This window comes from Drosophila takahashii, chromosome 2L, assembly GCF_030179915.1.
Source record: "Drosophila takahashii strain IR98-3 E-12201 chromosome 2L, DtakHiC1v2, whole genome shotgun sequence".
Classification (NCBI taxonomy): Eukaryota; Metazoa; Arthropoda; class Insecta; order Diptera; family Drosophilidae; genus Drosophila; species Drosophila takahashii.
The window spans coordinates 3,467,625-3,488,749 of NC_091678.1; the positions used below are offsets into that span (position 1 = coordinate 3,467,625).

Sequence of the window (21,125 nt, forward strand, 5' to 3'; positions counted from 1 at the left end):
TAGATAAGCGGATCGCCGCCTGCTGGCTTAGCTCATCATTATCTTTTGATTAACGCGCCAGTCGGCAGTGCGTGTTTGCCGCGAGTCGCGAACGGAGGCTGCCTTTTCCTTGTTGTTTTTCCCCGCGAACTGATAAGCAGAGAAGTTCAATCTAATCCCCGATGAAGTCACTGATAGTGATTGTACTCGTGGGTCTGTGCTGCCACATTGCTCAGTCACAGGAAACCGGAGAAGGTGAGCCAAATCCTGATGATCCCAGCTCAATCGTAACTATAATGACCTTTGAGCAGTAGCCAGCGAATCGAATGACGCACTTAGGATCGAGGAGAGCAAGGCCAACGTAGCCGCCCAGGTGGAGGCCATGCTGGCGCACTTCCAGCAGGAGGATCCGCAGGGTCTGCCCGGCGTCCCAGTGCCCGATCCCCTGGAGGTGCCGAATGTGAAGAAGAGCATGGGCATGGTCAATCTGGACATGAAGCAGGTGAAGGCCTACGGACTGTCCAAGTTTCGCATAGACAAAATGAATTTGGACCTGAAGGAGATGAGGGTGAGTTACTATATTACAGGGTTCGGAAAATAAAACACGCTGTAAAAAAATTGTTAAGAGTGTAAAGTTCAAAAGAAGTTATTGACTTGTGTGTACAAGACATTATTTTACATATGTTAGAAACATAAATAACACACATGTCATTCGCGTTATTTACACATCGTGTTTTTAACACAATGAGTTTTTGACATTAAAGTGTCAAAATTATATGTTGAACTAAAAGATGCACGATTTTCTAGAGTATAGCAATTCATATATTCTTTAAAATGGGTAATAGTGCCATATAAGACTCGTTAATGTCAGTGAAATGTAATTTTTGTTTGTGTTAAAAACACAGTGTGTAAAACACACGTCGTGGTAATAACACATTGTGTAAAAAATACAAGAGAGCTGTGTGTGTTAACAATTATTTTTCACATTTTAACACTTTTGTATTTGACACACATGTCAACAATTTTGCTTACACTGTAAAATACAATTTTTAATGTTTTTAACATGTGTGTCAATTTCCGAATCCTCCTATATTAATAAAGAATATATTTTATATTTAATTCCCACTCCTTGTTCCAGTTCAATGGTGGCCTCCAGTTGGATCAGATGTTGTGCAAGGGCCAGTACACGATGAGCTCCTTTTTCTCGAAGGGCAGTGGTCCTTTTACTGTGGTCCTGAAGAACGTCTATGCCGAAGCCACTGCTTTTCTAGCCGTCGAACGGGATGGCCACTTGGCCGTGGACCGCATCAAAATCGATATCACCTTCTCGGACATGACCATGGACTTCCAGAACCTCGGCCTGGTGGGCAGCGTCTTCCAGAGCGTGGTGAATGGGGCACCCAATCTCGTTTTCGATGCCATGAAGCCATTTATGCTGCAGGAGGCGGACAAGAAGCTGCGCAGCGAGATCGACACGATGATCCAGAAGACTTTGGGAGACCGCCGGCTGCCCAACTCGATAACCCCGCTGGATAGCGCCATTGCGATGGCCCGCAAGATGGTGCGGGAGAAGGGCTACGATCCGTATCATCTGCCCGATGTGAATCGCACCATGGGCGTCTTTAGTGTTCAGCTGGCTCACACATGGATCAATGGCATCTCGAGCTTCTATCGGGTGGGCAACATAACCGCCGGGATGGCCAACAAGACGGTGTCGCTGCTTCTGCAGGTGGGAACCCAACAAATCACGGGAGCTGGCCAATGGGAGGTGGGTTTGGGCATGATGACCCGCGTCGGTCATGTCCAGTTCACCGTCCAGCACATCCGAGCCACCGTGGGCGTAAGTCAATCTTTGGACACCCGCAAGCGAGCGCAGATAACCGACCTGCAGTTCGACATGGGCAACATTCAGGTGCGTTGCGATGGAGCCGGCACCTTGGATTACATTATGGAGTTCGCTGTGAATGTGATCCCGAACCTGCTGCGCTACCAGATCATGGACGCCATCGAGAATCCCATCAAGCAGCGCGTCCAGGAGAAGTTCAACTCGATCGATGTGGAGGAGGTGATCAAGAATATGGCGCAGAATGACTTTAACTTTGATCCAAAGATATTAGGATTGTAAATAAGATAGCAGATTTCGGAAAATAACACACACTGTAAAAAACTAGTGTTATTAACATGTTTAATGGTATTAACTTGTGTGTAAAAAATTGTATTTTACATATGTTAGAAACATAAATAACACACATATTATTTGTGTTATTTACACGACGTGTTTTTTACACAGCGTGTTTTTAACACAATGAGTTTTTGATGTAATGTCAGTGAAATGTAATTTTTATTTGTGCTAAAAACACATTGTGTAAAAAACACAAGGGAGCTGTGTGTGCTAACAATTATTTTTCACATTTTAACACTTTTGTATTTGACACACATGTCAAAAATTTTGCTCACACTGTAAAATACAATTTTTCATGTTTTTAACATGTGTGTTAATTTCGAACCCTGTAAGATAGTTTCTGTGTTCTGTTCGAATAAAGATTTATCCCTTGAATCACAAGTTATATAGTTTAGGCTTAGTCTATGTGGAATGTTCCTAGGGATCCCTCACGCTAAAGCAAAGGAGTTGCAGTCGCATGTTGCGCTTCACCCGCTCCAGAATCTCGTCTGCCTTGCGCTTCTGCTCGCCGCTCAGCGGGGGATTGATGGCCTCCAGTGCCTCCATAAAGTAGTTTCTACAAGGGATAAGAGTATGAGCTATTTTATAGGATTATAGGTATTTTATAAAGCCAACTTACTTGGCCGTTTCATTCACGTAGCCCTCCAGCGAATCCCTCAGCAGTCGGATATCCACATGGGCCTGAATGGCGCCCGTGAAGCTAAACCGCTGGACGCAGCTCATCAGGCGGGCCAGCTCCTCGGAGATGGTCTGCACAATGGACTCCAGAATCGGACGCAAAAGTGCTGGTGAAATACTGTAGATCTCCGAGTAAACCCCAACCAGATTATCGCAACATTCGTGGGCATATGGACGCAATTGGCCGATCTCCATCTCGTGATCCCACTGAAAGCGACCCAAATACATGGAAGGCTCTATGGTGCCCACGAGGGGATCGCCCTTGTGCTCCACATATTCCTCTAGGAGATTGGTAAACAGTTGATTCACCGTGTAGCGAGCTGTTTCGATGGCCAAAGTGGGCAGTGGATAGCCGTAGCGCACGAAGATCTCGCCGATGCGAGCAAAGAAGCTCTTGTTGCAGTACGCATAGTTGGCCAGGCAGCAGAGCATCCGCTGCTCCCAGGTGACAGCTGCTGCTCCGCCTCCTCCTCCTCCGGCCACCGAATCCGGTTGCTGGGCATTTGGAAATCCTAGCAGCTGGGATACATTGTGCGTGGGCGTCTCCTCGTCGTGCGAGTGAAAGGCCAGCTCTTCTATTACACCACTAAAAGCGGAGAGGAGCTCCTGCAGGCGCTGCGTAACCTCCCTTTGACCATCCGACTGCGGCTCGAGGAGATTACCCTCCCGCGTCTCCCGCTGCATGCACACCGACTGCACTTCGTCTAGGGTTTCAATGAGCAGGGTTTCTAGGGCAGCGGGCAGCAAGGTGGCACCTGGATACTCCTCCACGCCCAGCTCCCAGGACTCCTGGCTGCCCAGCTTCTTGCAACGATCCGTGGCTCGCTTGAAGATTATCGAGAAGCAAAACAGGCGCACTTCGTCTATTAGTTTCTGTATAATATCCAGTGCTTCTGAGGGCAAATCCAAGCTGATCAGCGTGGCATAGGCTATTCTCGTGAAGCGCAGGCACTGCGGAATCCAGGGGAGAAACTGATGCGTGGCCGAGGCGGAGCCAATGGGCCACGAAAGGCCGCTCGACTGGCGCAGCGAACGTTGATCGGCGGCAATGAGGATAGCGAGCCTCAAGTAGACACAAAACTTTTCAATGGCGTTCAGGATCATTCGCTTAAAGTCACCCGGCTTGGGATCATGTGGACCGCGCAGCTCTCCCGTGAAGTAAAGCTGCCCCAGACGCCACAAATCCGGCAGCTGTGAGGCGGCAATGTCGCAGAGTTCCTCGCAAAAGTTCACACGACTGGGTGCCTGGCTGGGATCCCTGCTTTTAACCTTCTCCTGCGCACTCGAATCCTTGTTGGCATGCTGCTCGAAGGTCTGGCGGAAGGTGCCCTCTAAGTACTTGGCCCTCGCTTCGATGGCATCCCAGGCGGGATCGATATTCCTCAGCTTTTCGCCTATGGGCGTGCCGCTCTGCTGAAGCTCCAAGCTGATCAAAGCCTTAATCAGCTTCTTTTGCTGCTCCACGCTCTGCGGCATCTTGACCACCTTCTCGTGCAGCTGCTTCCGAATGGACAGTATCCTGTGGTCCACCTCCTCCAGGACTTTGCGGAAGATGGGAATCTCCGTTTTGCCAAAGAGATTCTTGGCGCGGGAATAGTCATTCACAACTATGTCGTACTCACCCGCCTTGGCCCGCCGGTCCACCGAATTGGGCAGGCAGAAGAGGAACTTGTGACGTGAGAGAGCAAAAAGAACCGACCTGGTGGAGTCGGCCTTCTCCTTGCGCACCAGCACATCCGTGAAGATCTTCTGCGACTCGCTGATGGAGTCTGTAAGAGGGAGATAGACACGCATGTTAAAAACATGAAAAATTTTATTTTACAGTGTGAGCAAAATTTTTGACATGTGTGTCAAATACAAAAGTGTTAAAATGTGAAAAATAATTGTTACTTGTGTTTTTTACACAATGTGTTTTTAACGCAAATGAAAATTATATTTCACTGACATTAACGAATCAAAGGGAAAATGAATATATGTTAGTCTTAACCATTTATATTAATTTTTATACTTTAGAAAACGTGCATTTTTCAGTTAAACATATAATTCTGACACTTTAATGTCAAAAACTCATTGTGTTATAAACACGCTGTGTAAAAAACACGTCGAGTAAATAACACAAATGACATATGTATGTGTGTTATCTATGTTTCTATCAAATGTAGGATACAATTTTTTACACACAAGTCAATAACTTTTTTACACAAGTTTTTTTACAGTGTGTAATAGGATAGGATAGTAGGATTCTCTTAAGAGAAAAACTCACTTTCAATGGATGTTTCCAGTACATTCAGCGTCTCGTTCCCATGCAGCTTGACATCCTCCTGCAGCTTGTCCCTAATGTTCATCAGCGTGTCCAGCTGGTCAATCACCGAGCCCGCATTCGACTTGAGGAAGGACAACTGGCCCTCCTTCTGGCTCTCCACCTTGCGCTTCAAATAAGACAGTCCCGCCTTCAGGTCCTCAAAAGAGGTGGCCAGATGATTCTCCAGCAGGAACCACGAGGGTGAGAAGTGCTCTTGGGAGAGATCGCCGCAGGCCTCGGGAAACAAATCACGCAAATCCTCGGGAATCTTCTGTTCGTTGCCCTCGATGGAGAGGCCCAAAGGATCCTCCTGGGTCAATCCCGACTGGGCTAAAGTGCGACGACCCCAGGCAAAGTTCTGCGAGGGCGACTCCTCTATCCACACGGCAGATTCCTTGAGCGGACCAATGGTTTCGTGGTAGGCACGGAACTGCACCGTGGATGTGCCCATTCCGCCGCTCTGGGTGGTCACTATGATGTCGCCCTTGCCCTTCGCCGGACCCGTGCGTGCGATGATCTTGTTGGGCGACTTCCATTCTGCGGATAGCAGGCAATCCGAACCGCAGATCTTTAAACCTAAAATAGGGGAAAGTCATCAGAAAAGTGGGTTTATTTCGGGGGAAGACTACGCCTACCAATTAGATCTTGCACCCGGGTGCCCAGGAACTCGCCGCGGATGATGACGCGGGTGCCAGGTGGACCCTCCTTGGGGGAGAGCCCCGTTACCACCGGCTGCGGGGCCATTAATAGCTTTATTACCCGAAAAAACTGGTAAAAATTCAATAAAAACAAAAGAGATCAGAACTTTTTTGCGATGACGCAGTGTTGGAAAACGCTTAGTTTAGTTCAGCGGCGATGCTATGAGCTTAGCTTTTTTATAGCCAAATAGAACCGGCTTTTCTAGCGGATATTGAAAATGAGCATCGGAAAATAAAAAAAATTAAAATATTTATTTATTTATGAGATGCGACTATAATAATTAATAAACTCTTAATTTTCATAAAACGAGGAATTCTATTTTAATCGGTGTGCTACTAGTAAAAAATCGAAAAACTCAAAACATCAAAATACATGACGAGAAGGAAATAGTTTTGTTACAATTCTCAGTTTGATGAAAATCCCTTTTCCAAAAGGGATATTAGTAAAAGAGCAATGGATATTGATTGTATTTTCTGAAAATATACCAATACCACCTTTCCCAGTTGACTTGAATTAGCATCAGAATTTATTAAGTCATGTATAGCAAGTGGGATAGGTTGTTTTTTATAGAGCTTTAATTTAAATGTGTAAAAGAAGGCCTTTTTAGATTTTGCTACAATTGAATTTGTTTGGAACAGCTTAGTAAAATTCATAAATTGAATAGTTAAGGAAATCCTCTAAATATAAACTAGTTAGTTGCTCAGCTCTATCCCCATTTGGCATCACTGGCCAACTTGGATCTGCCATCTCTGAACAGCTGATTGATTGTTTCCACAGATCCGCCGCAGAACAGAAAAATGGATGACGTCGAACGAATTCAGAGCGAGAATGATAATCTGCGCAAGATTCGCAACCGCCTGATGCAGTGGGAGTCCAAGACGGACCCGCTGGCGGCGCTGAGTGTCCAGCAGGAGGAGCACCTGGACGTGCTCACGAATCTGTGGCGGGATAGTGGATCCACAACGGTGAGTGGACTTTCCTGGTGAAGATCTGTTCTAACCCACCTTGTTTCTCTCCAGGCACCGGCTCCTTCGTCGCCAACAAAGCCTGGTCCAGCCGACCACCTGGCAGCAACTCCTCCGCCGAGCGGCGATGACGTGGAACTCCCCATCGATGGTCTGCAGAACACCAATGATTTCCTGCTCTGGTTCGCGGACGTCAGCGCGGAGATCGAGCAACGTGGCGACGCCGACTACCACAAATACCTGCAGCAGCTGGAGCAGCGCAAGGCGGAGTGCTCCCACATGCTGGGCCAGATTGCCGGGGCCATGGAGCGATTGGGAGCCCTCTGCGATGAGTACGACTTTGTGTCGCAGAAGACGAGCGCCTTGAACACGGCCAGCGAGCAGTTGATCGAAGAGCAGGAGAAGCTGCAGGAGCTGAGCCACGAGATTCAGCGACGACTGCACTACTTCAGCCAGGTGGAGCTGCTCAACCAGCGGCTGCAGAGTCCCACGCTTTCGGTGGCCAGCGAGGCGTTTAGGGAGTGTCTCAACAAGATTGACGAGTGTCTCAACTATATAGAGGAGAATGTAAGATGATTCTCCCAATCCCTGCTGATTTATATACTAAAAACCATATTTTTTCAGCCCAAATTCAAGGATGCTGCTACTTACAATGTGAAATACAGGCAGTGCCTGGCCAAAGCCTCTGGTTTGGTGAGGAACTATGTGACTGGGGTGATCAACCAGGCCACCGAGGCCACGCTGCATCCGAAGAACAACGTGCCCGATGCCTCCACTGCCCTCAAAGCGCCCGATGCCGCCTTTGCTTTGTACTACGGCAAATACCAGACGGCCGCGGCGAAGGTGAAGCGAGTGGCCCAGTTGATTGAGGGACGCTCGGAGCACAGTCAGGACTACGCCCAGTTGATGGCCGACCTGCAGCAGCACTATTTGGCTCAGAGGGCGAGTGTGATGTCCCCAGCGGTGAATGCTTCGATACAGAACGTTAAGATTGCCCACAAGGGGGATCACTGTTCGCTGACGCGCAGTGCCTGTGCCTTCCTGGTGCACGTCTGCCAGGATGAACAGCGGCTGTTCTACCAGTTCTTCAGCACGGGAGCTCAGCACTTGACGTAGGCTTAATTTGGATAGATTTAAATGGCTTTATAATTGATTTTATCTTGCTTTTTTAAGGGTTTACCTAGAGGGTTTGTGCACTATACTCTACGACACCATGCGGCCCTTTATAATACACATTAATCACCTGGAAACGCTGGCCGAGATCTGCTCAATCTTACGCATTGAAATGCTGGAAGAGCATGTCCAGCAAAATCGTTAGTTAAAACTACTTTTATTATAATTGTTTATAACTTTTTAATGGCTTTATTTTTATTTTAGCTGCCGCCTTGGAGGCCTTTGCCACCATTGCTCATCAGCTGCTGCAGGATGTGCAGGAGCGGTTGGTCTTTCGAGCGCATCTATACCTCCAGTCGGATATCCAGAACTTTAATCCCTCGTCGGGGGATTTGGCCTACCCAGAAAAGCTAGAAATGATGGAGGTATTTAGCTTGAGGGGATTTAAATGCATGAAGTAACATATGTTAATATATTTTAGAGCATTGCCCTGTCGCTCCAAGAACCTGCCCCCTTGCGACGATCGGATTCTAGAGCCTCCATGATATCCAGTGTCTCGAGTGCCGTGGAAACGGAGAGCGTGGACACCGCTTACAGGGTGAAGCAAATGAGTGAGTTCCTCTACAGGAAATTCCAAAGGCAACCTCTAAAACCCCCTAATCTCCTACAGATTCCCCTGCCGATCTGCATGGCATGTGGTATCCCACAGTGCGTCGCACACTGGTGTGCCTCTCCAGACTCTATCGCTGCGTGGATCGACCCATTTTCCAGGGTCTCTCCCAGGAGGCTCTAAAGCTCTGCATCCAGAGTGTCTCGCATGCGGCTGGCAAGATTTCCGCCACCAAAACCCCAATTGATGGCGAGCTCTTCGAAATCAAGCATTTGCTTATTCTTCGCGAGCAGATTGCCCCATTCCGTGTGGATTTCACTGTTAAAGAAACCTCTCTAGACTTTAGCAAAGTAAAAACGGCTGCCTTTGGTCTGCTGCAGAAGCGCAAGCAGCTCTTTTCGATGGGCAGCAACAATGCGCTGCTGGAATTCCTGCTGGAGGGCACGCCGCAGATCAAGGAGCATTTGCTAGACTCGCGCAAGGAGGTGGATCGTCAGCTGAAGTCGGTGTGCGAGAAGTACATCAAGGATGCGGTGCACATGCTGGTGGGTCCGCTTGTTACATTCCTCGAAAAGGCGCAGAGTTTGTTAAATCAAGCTACCCCGGTGACTCCCCAATCACCGGAAACCGCAAAGGTTAGCTACGTTTTAAGGCAAAGTCCTTGGGCGAGTCCGCAGCAGATAAGCAGCATCATCCAGGAGACGCAGCGCCTGATCAAAGCCAAGCTGGCGGTTCTACAACGCTCCATGCAGCTCTATCTGAGCAATCGTGATACGGAATTCATTATCTTTCGGCCAATAAGGGTAAATCTCCATCATGTTTATCCAGAAACATAGCTCTAATTTCCCCCTCTTTGTTTTCAGAACAACATCATTCAATCCTTTGTGAAGCTGGAACAACTGCTAACCACCAATGGCTACTCCACAGATGATATGATCATCACGAGTTGTCCGTCGGCCGAGCAGGTGTCCATACTCCTGTCCAGCGCCAGTATTTTGGCCGCCGAGGGAGTGGCCAGCTTTGCGGCAGCAGCCCGGAAAATCAGTACCTCCTCCTCGGTGGAAGGCAGTGTCACTCTCGGCCGAAAGCTAAGCACGCTGTCCAATAAATCCGAGCTGCTGGAGGAGCCAAAGGCCGAGGAAGCCGCTGCCCAGATAGAAGTGGTGCCCGCGGAAGGACCATCGACGGAAAAGATCGTGGAAGAGCCACAATCGCAGGCCAATTCCGAATAATTTGCAATGTATCCTTGTAGAACTACTTACGTGTATCTATTTATGTAGCTAAGCCTTGTATCATATTTATCTGTTTTGCGTTGCGTAAGATCGGTTTGCAATATTTCCCATTTAAACTTCTCCTATCTATGCTTTCCAAAAATGTAGAGTTAACATTGATTTATTTTTGCTAAACCACGTAGAATGTGACGAAGTCGAAGTAAATTACCAACAAAATATTACGATAACGGCGATTGATTAACATCTAATAGTTGGGCAGATTCCTTGCTGCTGGTCAAGTGATGGATATGTTGAGAGATGGCTGGTAGCTATAGTTAACTAGGACAGCAGGCACTTGTCCTTGCCATTTGCCTGCTGGCTGGCCCCGCCCACTGAAACCTGTTGGGCGTTATTTGCAGTCGGTGCTTGGCGGTTGCGTTCCGCCGCGTCATCCTGCTCCATGATTGATAAGGCCAGGGCGCGGGCGAGGGCCTCGTCTTCGCTCTGAAATTAAGGAAATTCATGTAGTGAATGTTGATTGATGGAGGTCTAGAATGATCTAGAATTTAGAGAATAAGCAAACGAAATTACGATTTTCTTTTTGATAAAACTTATTTTCTGTGAAGATCTGGAATTTAGTGTTTAAATAAAGTTTTCCTTTTGCTTTCCTCTTAAGTAAAGAAATTCTTATAGTATTTTTTTATTAATTCTAGAACTTTAAAATGGATATGGAGATCTTAAGAACGTTTATTAATAATCGCAATTTTTCTTCTATATTCTATATTCTTATATAGATTGGTTTCCTTATATTTAAAGTATTGAGAGTAATATAATAATAATAATAAATGAATAAGATTCAATAAAAATCTAGAACAATTTAGAGATCTGTTTTTCTTACAAGATTGTATAATCAAAGACTAAATATAAAGGTTTCTTCAAGACAGAAGTATTGGTATTGTGTTGCTACATGACCTATATTTAAAGATTTGTGAGAAAAAAAAATTCATGAATTTCCATACAAATCAAGAACGATCTAGAGATTTCAGTTTTCTGTAATAAGGAAGCAAAATTCTGATTTTCTTGATGAAATGGCAATTTTAAGCTATTCTATACGTAATAAACCTATTATAAAAGACTAAATATTGTTCTCCTAAAGGTTTCTTCTCAGTTCAAAAATAGAAACATAAGTATTGCTAGTAAGTAGACCTCTTAGCTACCCAACTCACCATATTGCCCTGAATGTTTTGTACTTGGGTGGCCTGCACAGCTCTTGGTGTGGAATTGGTAGTGCTAATGCTGCTGCTAGTGTTCCTGCTCTGCCTGCGTCTCTCGGCCGCCTGGGCAGCCATGGAACGCGATTCCGAAGCGGAAGAGGTGGAGGATGGGGTCTTGAATATGGACTGCCATCCGCCGCTGCCAGATGATGAGGATCCTGCTCCTGCTCCAGCCCTGGCACTCGGCGGCTGGCAGTCGTGGTCGCTCGTGTGGCGATGACGCAGGCAAAAGTTCAAGTGGCACTGGGAGCAGGTCACCGGGATCAGCTCCTTGCGCTTGCAGCCCTTGGCGTGGCAGCGATTCGTGTAGATCTTCTTGCTCTCCGACTTGCACTGCTGGTCGATGTGCTGGCCCACGGTCACATCAGGTTCCACGCCCGGAGGAGTGGGCACGGGTTCGCGGCACAGCGGACAGATGGGCACCTGGACGTTCTTCCTGTGGGCACTGGGGCAGCTGTGCCGATCGTAATTGTAGTGCGAGGCGCAGAAGACCTTGTCGCACGAGTCGCACTTGACGGGCAGGAAATCTATAGGCGGATCGAAATTAATTAAATTAGTATTTCCTGGTTGTCCAATTTTCAGGGTCAGTTTCTCACCCAAACGGTTGCAAGTTGGCTCGCTGCAATGTTGTCCTAGATGAGGAAACTCCATGTTCGTACTTGTCTGGTTGATATTTTCTTTTGAACTGAGGAATTAGGAAGTTTCAAGGCCTATTTTATGAATATTGTTTGGAAAACTCCAGAAACAAGTCGCTTTGAAAATGACTAAACACTTCTGTCTTTAGCTTCGATGAATTAGAGATGGGTTTGAAATAGGGTTGTCGAGTATATTTAAAAATATCGTATTGATGATATTTTTTTTTAATAAGAAACGGCAAGGATTATTCCAAATTTTTTTGTATTTTTTAATTTTACAACGTTATAGGTTATAGCCTTTTCCCACAGAGTGCCATCCGCCATCCACATTACTTATTATTATGACTTATTATGCGATAGTTAATCGATGTTTTTTCGGTAACTGAAAATTGGAACGTTGACTACCAGAACGTAATCAAACGATGGCGGAAAAAAAATTATAAAATCTTGATTTTTGGCTATTGGTAAACTATTTGTAATTTGTTTTCAGCGGAATGTCGATATTTCGACATTTTGACATATTATCAACCACCAACCACTAGCCGTCAAAGATAATACCTATTAGGTATTATGATTTTATTGGTATTCTATGCTTTATTAGTCCTTTTCAATACAGGTGCAACAGGTTGAAAGTGATTGCTACTTCTAGTTTTCCTTTTTATATACCTTTCTGTATATCTGAAAGATAAAATATTTTGAATGTCCGACAAAAATGGTTTTTTGTATTGTTTTTTCCTGTTTTTCTTTCATACACAGAAGAGATAATCGGGGGTGTCACAGAAATATTTTCCAACCGAAGAAAAGAAAACTATTAAAAAATTATCCTTCAACTTTCTAAGCTATATATTATTTTCTTACCAAAATAATACCAAATCACGATTCATAAAATGAATATAATTAAGTACAAGAAAGTTTTTTTGGTTCCACTACAGAAATTATATTCATCATCTAAAGTATCCGATCACAGACTTATTATGATCAACCAACTATATTTCGAAAGACGGCCACTTATTAAAGGAAAACCCAAAGGTATTACCAACATAAACATAATATACGGATTTGAATTCGCAGAAATAAAAACCAATTTTTTCCAGTATTAACCAATTTTATTTTTATTTTTCTCTCTTATCTTTTCTTTAAAAATTATCTGCAGTCATTTGCTCCAAATGTATACTAACCCCTGCGCTAACTAACTAATCGACGTTTTTATAAAACTAATATTGCTTTGATTTTTTTTCGCGCATTGAAATAAATCTCAGTTGTTTTTAAGAGATACCCTAACTAATGACTTGTTAATTTGTAAAATAAAATAAAAATCAAGTGCTGGAACCGAAGGACCGGTAAATGACATACCTTCTACTCTTCACTTAAGTTAGGCGCTTGAAGCATTGGCTAGAGTTTGCGGTTTGGACCAATACTACAATAAGCAGCATTTTTTTATAGTTTTCGATTGATAGTAAAATAATTAGGTAGATCGATGGATAGTAGTCATGTTGTATTTCTTACCAAATTTAATGTCAATGTCTTAATTATTGTTGGTGGCCTGCCTCTAAACACCTGGCGGTTATTGCTCCTAGTCTTCAAAATCCAGATAAATATGCAGAAAATCGGACAGGTCATCGCGTTCTTCCGCGCGTTCTTTACACAGTTGCACTTGTCGAGAACCGGGTATTAGATGATTATAAAAATGCTGTAAAAATGAACACCTAAACAATTCCGTTTCCTCAAAGTCCTTTAATATTTAGACCAATTATGATGCGAAAGCTTGTACGTATACGAGAAACTTTTCCGCATTTGCTTTATTAAAACTGCGTACTTCTAGATTTTGGTTTGACGTTGTTCGAGTCTTAGCGTATTTCTTCTTACTAGTTTTCTACGTTATAACTTAAATTTTATGTGCTTGCAATTGTCATGTTAATGGGTATTCGTAAAATAAATAATGAAGAGACGACGACGACGACTGTCAGTTTTGTTGATGTGGGGAGTTGTTGTTTGTTGTTTGGCCGATCGAAAACGATCGAATGCTACGATTTTAAATGTTTCGAGTCTGCGCTTTTTTCGGTCGCACTTAAGTTATTATTTATTAATCTTTACTCATAGGCCACTATGAGGGGTGTTGTCATTAGAATCGATGGTTTCCAACCGGCGAGCGGGACCGGAAGCGTCCAGCTGATTGTCCGCCAGTGCGTCCGTAGCTGGCGCTGCTACCGCTGCTGTAGCGGCTGCTGTCGCGTCCACCGCCGTACACCTCGCGGCGATTGAAGCCGCTTCCGCCGTCGCGTCCATTGTAGCTGCTGGCCCCGGATCGGCCGGAGCTGTAGCCCCTCTCCGTGTGACGACTCGAGGATCCGCTGGATCCGCGCTGCCGGAATCCCCCTCCGCCGCTGCCACTGCTCGTGATGCTGTGCCGGCCGAAATCGCCGCGCCGGCCCCTTTCGGCCGGCCCGCCACGCCTACCCTGGCGCGGACGCCCCTTCGATATCTCCACGCGCAGCTGGGAGCCGAGGAGCTCCGATCCGTTCAGTATGTCGCACGCCTTTTCGGCGTCGTCGCGGTGCTCGAACTCCACAAACGCAAAGCCCGGGGGGTTGAATGCTATCCAAACCGAATTCAGCTTGCCGTACTTTGTGAACTCCCCCTCCAGATCGTCCTTTTTCACTTTGTCGGTCAGATTGCCGACATACACCCTTGTCCCGCGCTGATCACCCATGCTAGACATCTATTGCTACTGTTTCTGTTTCTCTTTCTGCGATATCCCTTTCAGATACCTGCCTTGAAAAATAAATAATCAATAAGTTATCACCACCGGACAATTTAGCGTTTGTATCTATATCAAGTTTTCAACCAGGGTGGTTAAACTCGTTGCAAAAATGCTAATTTTTGAAAATAGCCTCGCACTTGGAACGCCAAAATCGGGCCGAGATGGGGTTTTATTTATAGTATTCCGGGCCCTAAAAAAAGGGACTTCCCATTACATTAATGACTTTCTTTTAAACAAATTGGTATACTTTTAGGTGCACTTTTGTAAACTTATTAACTTAAAAAAAAAAAACAAGAGCTTAACGTATTAATTATTATTTTTTTTAAATATACACAATTAATAAACTGGAATATACAATTAAATAACAATTGTTTAAAGCAATGGAAGTTTTTATTGCACTTTAAATTATACCAACAACTTCCAAGAAGTGCTTACTTTACACGAGTCTAAGGTTCCGTTTGGTTTTAGGAAAAAATTGAGAAGAATCGCAGACAAATTTAAAGATTATATACAAATAATTAGTAAAATTACAAAAAGAAGAAATAAAAGGTCTAATAAATTAAGTAACAACAATTTAATTCAATTTTTAGTATGTTATTAAAGTTATTAAACTTTTTAAACTAGGATTTATTAAGCAAACAAAAACTAAATAAAACATTGTGTTGGAGGAACAGAAGTAATCTACAGTACTAAAAATATGCGTGATTTATTTAGCTTTTATTAAACTTTATCGGCACAAGGATCTGATCGATAAAAGCATAAATTCTATCAAATTCGGAGGTGTCACAGAAATCTTTACTAACCAAAGATTGTTGGTTTTGTGCATTGATGTACGTAAGAAACATAACGGATTTCGGTTCGAAATAATTTTTTGTGACACCCCCGATAGTTTTTGTTTTGTTTTGGCTTGGAAAATGGAATTTCGATAGTTATTTTTGTGTTTTATTTTCACTGTTCCGAATAAGAAGTCTTTGGCTACGTACATTTGTAATTTTTATTTATTGTTATCTTGAATTGTATTTACGAAAACGACGCATATAAACAAAGAGAATTTGGCATTTTTTTAAAAATTGTAATGGCAGAGATGGAAATGCAAAGTAATAAAATGTCGATCGCGGAGGAAACACAAGCGGTAATAAAATAAAATATTTGAAGACAGTATTCATTTTTACGTCGGTAATGAATTCATACACTTTGTTCTAATGCGCAGTTAGACCATGGGAATATATGTATATTTGCAAATATGTACATATGTATGCGCGTCTGTAAACGTTTAAAGGGCGCTAATTTTTAAATCTATTTTTTAATAATTTTTATTTGCCAAAAAAGACATTGGAAAAATGTTTGTCTGGTTAATTACGTACATAGTTATTAATTTACTACAATTTATTGAACATAATTTCAATGTCTTTCAGCAGACGCGCAAAGAATGTGGAAAAAGAGGACGGAAACCAGGAAGGAAGACATCGACTGAAAAATTGGATATCAAGGCCAAACTTGGTAATACATTACAAACATATTTGCATTCGGGGTTACACACAAATATATTCGTTTCGAATTACAATTACAACCGAAGAGATTTCTGTGCACCCCTGAGATTTTGATACCCTGTAAAAATAAGTATTCTGTAATGTATTTTGCTTTTACATTTACAGAACGAAGCAGACAAAGTGCTAGAGAATGCCGGGCACGAAAGAAACTACGTTATCAGTACCTCGAGGAACTGGTGGCGGATCGGGAGAAGGCTGTAGTGGCTTTGCGTGCCGAACTGGAACGCGTCGGTATATAATTTATCAAGCCGAGTTCAACCAATTTATTTATTCTTATCTCTTTATAGTTAATTCAATGGAATAGACAGTCAAATGAAAATAACACTCCAATCAACAATGACCAGTTACTTCAGGAAATCGGAATCCTCAAACAAGAATAACCTATATTTTATTTCTTAACATAAAATAATTACTTTTTGATAAATATACGGCAGTTACTATTTATAATTTAAACTTAACGTATACATTTGAACATGGTGGTTAAAGACGGTTTCGTTTTATAACATATTGCATTCGGTTATGAGAGGTTTTAGAATTAAGGAAAATCGATAGAAGTGGATTTCTTTAAATCAGCCGGCCCTACAAAAAATACCTTCAAATCTAAAAAATATATCCAATTAAGGGGCTTAATTTATTAAATCGTACTTATAGTCATTTTTTTTATTTTAATAAAATCTTTATTTTTCAATAGAATGTTTTTATATTGAAATAATTTTGATATGGCGTCCAAAACTGAGTACTAGTGTGAATAGTTGAAAATGTAACATATCTGTGTACTTAGAAGTCTATTCGATTATTATTTCAAGAAGAAAGCTATCGATGTTCTACCATCTCCTCCTTCACGGCATATAAATACAGATAATAATATAAAAAACAAATGTAAGCGTTAATAGTTCATCATTTAATTAAGAACTTGTGTTACATGTAGCACCCACATATGTGCCAACAAATTATATCTTTGTAACCGGAATCTCAAACAAGATATTATGGCATTAAATGGATTTTTAGAATTCTTCCAAAAGGGCAAGGTAGGATTGGTCAAACCCATAATTGTATGTAAATAATATATATACTCACTCTGCATTCCAGACTTTTAGGCCAAAGAAGCCCTTCGCCTCAGGAACTATTAGATATTCGTTACACAAACAAGCTCAGGCCAGTCTGCAATCCGGGATTAATCTCCGTCAAGTTGTGCGGCTGCCGCAAGGAGAGAATTTGAACGACTGGCTGGCTGTCCACGGTATGAATTATTAATAGAATAATGCACAATTACTATACATATATCGTCTTATTTTAGTTGTGGACTTTTTCAACCGCATAAATCTCCTCTACGGTACTGTTTCGGAGTTTTGCAACGAAACAACATGTCCCACAATGTCCGGTGGCTCTCGGTATGAATATTTGTGGGCTGATGGAGATCTGTAAGTGAACCCAAGTGATAAAACCATCATCAATTTCTTACGCTTTTTTACCATTTTAGTTATAAGAAGCCCACGGCCCTCTCAGCTCAAAAATATATTGAGCATTTAATGGACTGGATTGAGACACAAATAAATAATGAATCTGTATTTCCTGTCTCCACAGGTAAGGTTTTTGGTTGATAAGCAGTTGCTATTTTCATGATAACAAAGTAAAAGCATATTAATATAATTGTCTACTTAATTCACGACATTATTTCAGATGTCCCGTTTCCCAAAAATTTCTCTGCCATAAGTCGGAAGATTTTAACTCGTTTGTTTCGTGTATTTGTCCATGTTTATATCCACCACTTTGATCGCATTGTGAGCATTGGCGCTGTACGTATAATTATATGTTAAATCCTTGTCAGCATTATCAATTATTAACCGGTTTTCTTATTTTCAGGAAGCTCATGTAAATGCCTGCTACAAACATTTCTACTACTTTGTTCAGGAATTCGACATGGTTTCGGCTAAGGAGCTGGAGCCACTGCAAGAAATGACTTCTAGAATTTGCAAAGACAAGGATTAAGTGTAACTCGTACTAGATTGTGATGTAAATAATTATTGTTTATTAAAAAATAAATAAGCTTACACGGAATTTAGTATAAAGGAAATATTTTAAATTTCTTTACTTTTGGTATTTTTAGCAAGGCAATAGGTACATTAAGGGTATTCTTTTCATATCAAAATGGTATATTTAACATCAAAAGATTTGGTCGCACCGATGTAAACAGAATTTTTCGCAGTAAATATATTTTATGCTGAATTATTTTATTAAAATAAGTCCGAGTTGAAGTACTTTTCAAAATGGAGATGGTTGACCCAGATGCACATTTGGTGGCCCTAAAAGGTAAAACAAAATATACAATAAACCTGCTTACATGACTAATACCAAGGAGTGCTGTTTTTACAGTTATGCGCTTGATGCGGCCCACTTTGGTGGGAGTTGGACCCGTCGTAACTTGCGAGCCCACGGATTTGGTTCAGAAATTCAGCAACTCGCAGGAGAGTGACGGAATATCTGGGGCTTGTGCCGAAACCTTGGCGGCGGGACAAGTTCTGCTGCTGCCACAATCTTTCGGAAGCATTTATCTGGGCGAAACATTCGCCAGCTACATCTGCGTCCACAACACCACCGCCAATCCTGTGGAATGTGTGACAGTTAAAGCGGATCTTCAGTCGAACACGACACGCATAAACTTGTCCATGCACGAAAATGCCAAATCTCCAGTGGTTTTGGCTCCGGGAGGAACCATCGACGATGTTATACGATACGAAGTTAAGGAAATTGGAACTCACATGTAAGAGGATTCTCGAATTCTTTAAAAAAATAATATAACATCTAAATACTTTCTTTTCAGTCTCGTCTGCGAAGTAAATTACTCGACTCCAGCAGGCTATGCACAGTCCTTGAGAAAGTTCTTCAAGTTTCAAGTTTTAAAGCCCCTCGATGTGAAGACCAAGTTTTACAATGCGGAAATCGACGAAATATACTTGGAGGCCCAGATCCAAAACGTGACCAACAGCCCCTTCTGCCTGGAAAAGGTGGAATTGGATGGTTCCGAGGACTACTCCGTAACCCCATTGAATACGCTGCCGAATGGCGAATCTGTTTTTACGGTGAAGCACATGCTGCAGCCCAATAACAGTTGCCAGTTTCTTTATTGCATTAAGGTGAGCAGTGGAAAAACTAAAGTCCCCAAGTTCAATCCATTTATTGTGTTTCCTGAACAGCCCAAAGGAGATATTGCAAAGGACATAGATACTCTGCGGCAATTCAACAATGTGGGAAAACTGGATATTGTCTGGAGGTCGAATCTTGGGGAAAAGGGCAGGCTGCAAACCAGTCAACTGCAGAGGCTGGTAGGAACTGAAATAACTTAAGTCAAAATGGTTAATTACATTTAAGATTTCTAGCCCTTTGAGTGCAAAACCCTCCGTTTGGAAGTTCTGGATGCGAAGAATACAATCAAAATCGGCACAATATTCACGTTCAACTGTCGGGTGACGAATACCTCCGAACAGGCGATGAAATTAAATGTGCGCCTGGCTACCAAGTACTCAGCGGATAGTCAATACACGGGATGTGCCGATTTTATGCTGGGTTTGCTGCAAAGCGGAGAATCTGCCGAGTTTCCGCTGTCCGTTTGTCCATCCAAACTGGGCCTCGTTAAAATAACTCCACTGATATTGACCAACACACTCCAAAATGAGCAGTTCACCATTGATAATGTCGTCGATGTTTTTGTGGTAAATTCGGACTACGACAACGATCCCACGACGCACCAGAACAAATTGATTCGCTACGAAAGTGCTGCAAACTGTTTAGCTCAAAAGCAAGTTCAACTGCAGGTTGTATAATATTGTCTGTTAATAAATGTATAAATATCAACTCTTTGGAGCTGTTTAAAATTTAAGTAATTCTAAAAGTGTTTTCAATAAAAATAACAGTATTAGAGAATATCCCTAATCTGTTAAGTTGCAAAATGTTTTGTACTTTTAGAACAGTTTACTTGATTAATGAATGGTTTTTTTGCTTTTCCAACCTGGCCACATTAGTTCATTTAGATCAAAACACTAGAGATGTTACGAAATTTGTGCTGCACATTTTCCACGAATTTCGGAAAATGCGTTTTCCAAGCGCAGCCCTTTCGTGGCATGGCGGGCCATTCGAAGTGGGCTAATATCAAGCACACAAAAGCCCTAAAAGACGGAGCGAAAGCGGCATTATTTGCAAAGATTTCGAGGCAAATCCGTATGGCCATTCAGGAGGGCAACTCTGCGTAAGTAATTCTCATCCCTCTAAATCAGAGATTTATTAATAATATTTCTAATTAATGTTTAACAGTGATCCGGCCATAAACTCTCTTTTACGTACGGAAATAGAAAGAGCTCTGAAGCAAAATATGCCCAGCGGAACCATACAAAACACTTTAGCCAAATTTAAAACCAGTAAAGTGCAGCTTAAAAAGTACCGGCTCGACATCCGGTACAAAAGAAGCGTATATATGATATGCATTTTCTACACAGACAACTTTTCCGGTGTTAAAATGGATGCGACACCAATGATAAAGAAAGCCGGGTAATACCACTTTCTATATTATGTTTTTATATATCATCAGTTTTTAATCTTTTAGAGGTGAATTTATGGACGTTGGTAATCTGTTTGAGGATTTTGGCCTAATAGAAACTCGTTATGATACATCAAAGCTCCTCAACGGGTCTAGTTTGGAAGATAAAGCCACTAATGATGCGATAGAGCTCGGTGCTGAAGAGATCGAAATAGTTGACAATGCCGAAGGGTCAGTAAAGGTATGTAAAGGGTTTATTTTCATTTTTGTATTGTTTGACTTTGATATTTTCTCTTTTTATAGTTCCTGTGCAGTCCTGTTGTTTTAACTAGCTTAAGCAGAAACTTGGAAAAAGCTGGATACACTGTTGAAAGTAGTGAACACGTATTTTCTCCAATGGTAAGGATGTTTGACCTTAATTTAAACTCTAAAAATTAATACTAATAAAAATGTTTAACTTTCAGAATGTTGTGCAATTATCGCCAGAAGACCAAAAGGCATACGACGTGTTTATAGAAAAACTGAGAAACATCCCCGGCTTAGAGGATATCTATGACAATGTTGAATAAAAGTACCTTGCTGATTATTAATTATTAATTATTATATTCATAATTGGCGGCTATCTGTTACAAACT

The 21,125-nt window shown here is 42.5% G+C and overlaps 9 protein-coding genes across 12 annotated transcripts; 6 read left to right on the forward strand and 3 right to left on the reverse strand.

The window, feature by feature from the left end:
- Positions 1–3: 3 nt before the first annotated feature.
- LOC108062124 (uncharacterized) lies at positions 4–2,104 on the forward strand. Its single transcript, XM_017148664.3, has 3 exons — positions 4–234; positions 291–547; positions 1,118–2,104. The coding sequence occupies exons 1-3, from the start codon at positions 162–164 to the stop codon at positions 2,102–2,104; spliced, it is 1,317 nt and encodes a 438-aa protein (XP_017004153.2). The 5' UTR covers positions 4–161.
- On the reverse strand, positions 1,997–5,979 carry Sec5 (secretory 5). 2 transcript variants are annotated; one of them, XR_011418721.1, is made up of 5 exons: positions 5,777–5,979; positions 5,103–5,717; positions 2,781–4,608; positions 2,487–2,717; positions 1,997–2,136 (listed from the first exon to the last, which is right to left on the reverse strand). XR_011418721.1 is itself a non-coding variant. In XM_017148643.3 (4 exons), exons 1-4 carry the CDS (start codon positions 5,883–5,885, stop codon positions 2,579–2,581), a joined length of 2,691 nt encoding a protein of 896 aa, XP_017004132.2. In that variant the 5' UTR covers positions 5,886–5,979; the 3' UTR covers positions 2,304–2,578. The 2 variants fall into 2 exon arrangements, 1 of the variants encoding a protein (XP_017004132.2); XM_017148643.3 differs by lacking the exon at positions 1,997–2,136 and having other exon boundaries at positions 2,304–2,717.
- A 575-nt stretch (positions 5,980–6,554) lies between these two features.
- On the forward strand, positions 6,555–9,981 carry Cog3 (conserved oligomeric Golgi complex subunit 3). The gene is made up of 8 exons (XM_017148627.3): positions 6,555–6,805; positions 6,860–7,372; positions 7,430–7,917; positions 7,979–8,118; positions 8,183–8,343; positions 8,400–8,529; positions 8,589–9,331; positions 9,392–9,981. Exons 1-8 carry the CDS (start codon positions 6,638–6,640, stop codon positions 9,758–9,760), a joined length of 2,712 nt encoding a protein of 903 aa, XP_017004116.2. The 5' UTR covers positions 6,555–6,637; the 3' UTR covers positions 9,761–9,981.
- On the reverse strand, positions 9,888–11,812 carry LOC108062093 (AN1-type zinc finger protein 2A). Its single transcript, XM_017148628.3, has 3 exons — positions 11,610–11,812; positions 10,966–11,540; positions 9,888–10,243 (listed from the first exon to the last, which is right to left on the reverse strand). Exons 1-3 carry the CDS (start codon positions 11,662–11,664, stop codon positions 10,079–10,081), a joined length of 795 nt encoding a protein of 264 aa, XP_017004117.2. The 5' UTR covers positions 11,665–11,812; the 3' UTR covers positions 9,888–10,078.
- Positions 11,813–13,362: 1,550 nt separating this feature from the next.
- Positions 13,363–14,519, reverse strand: Rsf1 (Repressor splicing factor 1). The gene has a single exon (XM_017148660.3). The coding sequence runs from the start codon at positions 14,365–14,367 to the stop codon at positions 13,771–13,773; it is 597 nt and encodes a 198-aa protein (XP_017004149.1). The 5' UTR covers positions 14,368–14,519; the 3' UTR covers positions 13,363–13,770.
- An 867-nt stretch (positions 14,520–15,386) lies between these two features.
- Positions 15,387–16,412, forward strand: REPTOR-BP (REPTOR-binding partner). Of its 3 annotated transcripts, none has more exons than XM_017148502.3 (4): positions 15,387–15,541; positions 15,828–15,909; positions 16,065–16,186; positions 16,247–16,412. In XM_017148502.3, the coding sequence occupies exons 1-4, from the start codon at positions 15,485–15,487 to the stop codon at positions 16,337–16,339; spliced, it is 354 nt and encodes a 117-aa protein (XP_017003991.2). In that variant the 5' UTR covers positions 15,387–15,484; the 3' UTR covers positions 16,340–16,412. The 3 variants fall into 3 exon arrangements, with proteins under 3 accessions (XP_017003991.2, XP_017003990.2, XP_017003992.1); XM_017148501.3 differs by having other exon boundaries at positions 15,389–15,541; positions 15,825–15,909; XM_017148503.3 differs by having other exon boundaries at positions 15,391–15,541; positions 15,825–15,909; positions 16,065–16,190.
- A 434-nt stretch (positions 16,413–16,846) lies between these two features.
- Positions 16,847–18,033, forward strand: Mob3 (MOB kinase activator 3). Its single transcript, XM_017148499.3, has 6 exons — positions 16,847–16,987; positions 17,049–17,199; positions 17,257–17,380; positions 17,440–17,543; positions 17,640–17,755; positions 17,823–18,033. Exons 1-6 carry the CDS (start codon positions 16,946–16,948, stop codon positions 17,946–17,948), a joined length of 663 nt encoding a protein of 220 aa, XP_017003988.1. The 5' UTR covers positions 16,847–16,945; the 3' UTR covers positions 17,949–18,033.
- Positions 18,034–18,120: 87 nt separating this feature from the next.
- LOC108061997 (probable trafficking protein particle complex subunit 13 homolog) lies at positions 18,121–19,815 on the forward strand. Its single transcript, XM_017148488.3, has 5 exons — positions 18,121–18,269; positions 18,333–18,720; positions 18,781–19,093; positions 19,154–19,282; positions 19,337–19,815. The coding sequence occupies exons 1-5, from the start codon at positions 18,227–18,229 to the stop codon at positions 19,778–19,780; spliced, it is 1,317 nt and encodes a 438-aa protein (XP_017003977.2). The 5' UTR covers positions 18,121–18,226; the 3' UTR covers positions 19,781–19,815.
- A 171-nt stretch (positions 19,816–19,986) lies between these two features.
- LOC108062056 (probable transcriptional regulatory protein MYPU_6240) lies at positions 19,987–21,087 on the forward strand. The gene is made up of 5 exons (XM_017148563.3): positions 19,987–20,202; positions 20,268–20,501; positions 20,557–20,731; positions 20,794–20,889; positions 20,955–21,087. Exons 1-5 carry the CDS (start codon positions 20,003–20,005, stop codon positions 21,057–21,059), a joined length of 810 nt encoding a protein of 269 aa, XP_017004052.2. The 5' UTR covers positions 19,987–20,002; the 3' UTR covers positions 21,060–21,087.
- Positions 21,088–21,125: the final 38 nt, after the last annotated feature.

What these genes read in the sequence shown, in the direction of transcription:
- LOC108062124 (XM_017148664.3), top strand. Translation starts at nt 162, where the DNA reads ATGAAGTCACTGATAGTGATTGTACTCGTGGGTCTGTGCTGCCACATT. An exon ending in GTCACAGGAAACCGGAGAAG is followed by an intron (nt 235 to 290) that starts GTGAGCCAAATC and finishes ACCTTTGAGCAG; the next exon opens with TAGCCAGCGAATCGAATGAC. An exon ending in TGGACCTGAAGGAGATGAGG is followed by an intron (nt 548 to 1,117) that starts GTGAGTTACTAT and finishes TCCTTGTTCCAG; the next exon opens with TTCAATGGTGGCCTCCAGTT.
- Sec5 (XM_017148643.3), bottom strand. Translation starts at nt 5,885, where the DNA reads ATGGCCCCGCAGCCGGTGGTAACGGGGCTCTCCCCCAAGGAGGGTCCA. An exon ending in CCGGGTGCAAGATCTAATTG is followed by an intron (nt 5,718 to 5,776) that starts GTAGGCGTAGTC and finishes CCCCTATTTTAG; the next exon opens with GTTTAAAGATCTGCGGTTCG. An exon ending in ACTGGAAACATCCATTGAAA is followed by an intron (nt 4,609 to 5,102) that starts GTGAGTTTTTCT and finishes TCCCTCTTACAG; the next exon opens with ACTCCATCAGCGAGTCGCAG.
- Cog3 (XM_017148627.3), top strand. Translation starts at nt 6,638, where the DNA reads ATGGATGACGTCGAACGAATTCAGAGCGAGAATGATAATCTGCGCAAG. An exon ending in TCAACTATATAGAGGAGAAT is followed by an intron (nt 7,373 to 7,429) that starts GTAAGATGATTC and finishes ATATTTTTTCAG; the next exon opens with CCCAAATTCAAGGATGCTGC. An exon ending in AAAAGCTAGAAATGATGGAG is followed by an intron (nt 8,344 to 8,399) that starts GTATTTAGCTTG and finishes AATATATTTTAG; the next exon opens with AGCATTGCCCTGTCGCTCCA.
- LOC108062093 (XM_017148628.3), bottom strand. Translation starts at nt 11,664, where the DNA reads ATGGAGTTTCCTCATCTAGGACAACATTGCAGCGAGCCAACTTGCAAC. An exon ending in GCCAACTTGCAACCGTTTGG is followed by an intron (nt 11,541 to 11,609) that starts GTGAGAAACTGA and finishes ATCCGCCTATAG; the next exon opens with ATTTCCTGCCCGTCAAGTGC. An exon ending in AAAACATTCAGGGCAATATG is followed by an intron (nt 10,244 to 10,965) that starts GTGAGTTGGGTA and finishes CCTTAATTTCAG; the next exon opens with AGCGAAGACGAGGCCCTCGC.
- Rsf1 (XM_017148660.3), bottom strand. Translation starts at nt 14,367, where the DNA reads ATGTCTAGCATGGGTGATCAGCGCGGGACAAGGGTGTATGTCGGCAAT.
- REPTOR-BP (XM_017148501.3), top strand. Translation starts at nt 15,485, where the DNA reads ATGGCAGAGATGGAAATGCAAAGTAATAAAATGTCGATCGCGGAGGAA. An exon ending in GGATATCAAGGCCAAACTTG is followed by an intron (nt 15,910 to 16,064) that starts GTAATACATTAC and finishes TTACATTTACAG; the next exon opens with AACGAAGCAGACAAAGTGCT. An exon ending in TGCGTGCCGAACTGGAACGC is followed by an intron (nt 16,187 to 16,246) that starts GTCGGTATATAA and finishes ATCTCTTTATAG; the next exon opens with TTAATTCAATGGAATAGACA.
- Mob3 (XM_017148499.3), top strand. Translation starts at nt 16,946, where the DNA reads ATGGCATTAAATGGATTTTTAGAATTCTTCCAAAAGGGCAAG. An exon ending in AATTCTTCCAAAAGGGCAAG is followed by an intron (nt 16,988 to 17,048) that starts GTAGGATTGGTC and finishes TCTGCATTCCAG; the next exon opens with ACTTTTAGGCCAAAGAAGCC. An exon ending in CGACTGGCTGGCTGTCCACG is followed by an intron (nt 17,200 to 17,256) that starts GTATGAATTATT and finishes GTCTTATTTTAG; the next exon opens with TTGTGGACTTTTTCAACCGC.
- LOC108061997 (XM_017148488.3), top strand. Translation starts at nt 18,227, where the DNA reads ATGGAGATGGTTGACCCAGATGCACATTTGGTGGCCCTAAAAG. An exon ending in AGTTTCTTTATTGCATTAAG is followed by an intron (nt 19,094 to 19,153) that starts GTGAGCAGTGGA and finishes TTTCCTGAACAG; the next exon opens with CCCAAAGGAGATATTGCAAA. An exon ending in CCAGTCAACTGCAGAGGCTG is followed by an intron (nt 19,283 to 19,336) that starts GTAGGAACTGAA and finishes TAAGATTTCTAG; the next exon opens with CCCTTTGAGTGCAAAACCCT.
- LOC108062056 (XM_017148563.3), top strand. Translation starts at nt 20,003, where the DNA reads ATGTTACGAAATTTGTGCTGCACATTTTCCACGAATTTCGGAAAATGC. An exon ending in ATTCAGGAGGGCAACTCTGC is followed by an intron (nt 20,203 to 20,267) that starts GTAAGTAATTCT and finishes AATGTTTAACAG; the next exon opens with TGATCCGGCCATAAACTCTC. An exon ending in ATGCCGAAGGGTCAGTAAAG is followed by an intron (nt 20,732 to 20,793) that starts GTATGTAAAGGG and finishes CTCTTTTTATAG; the next exon opens with TTCCTGTGCAGTCCTGTTGT.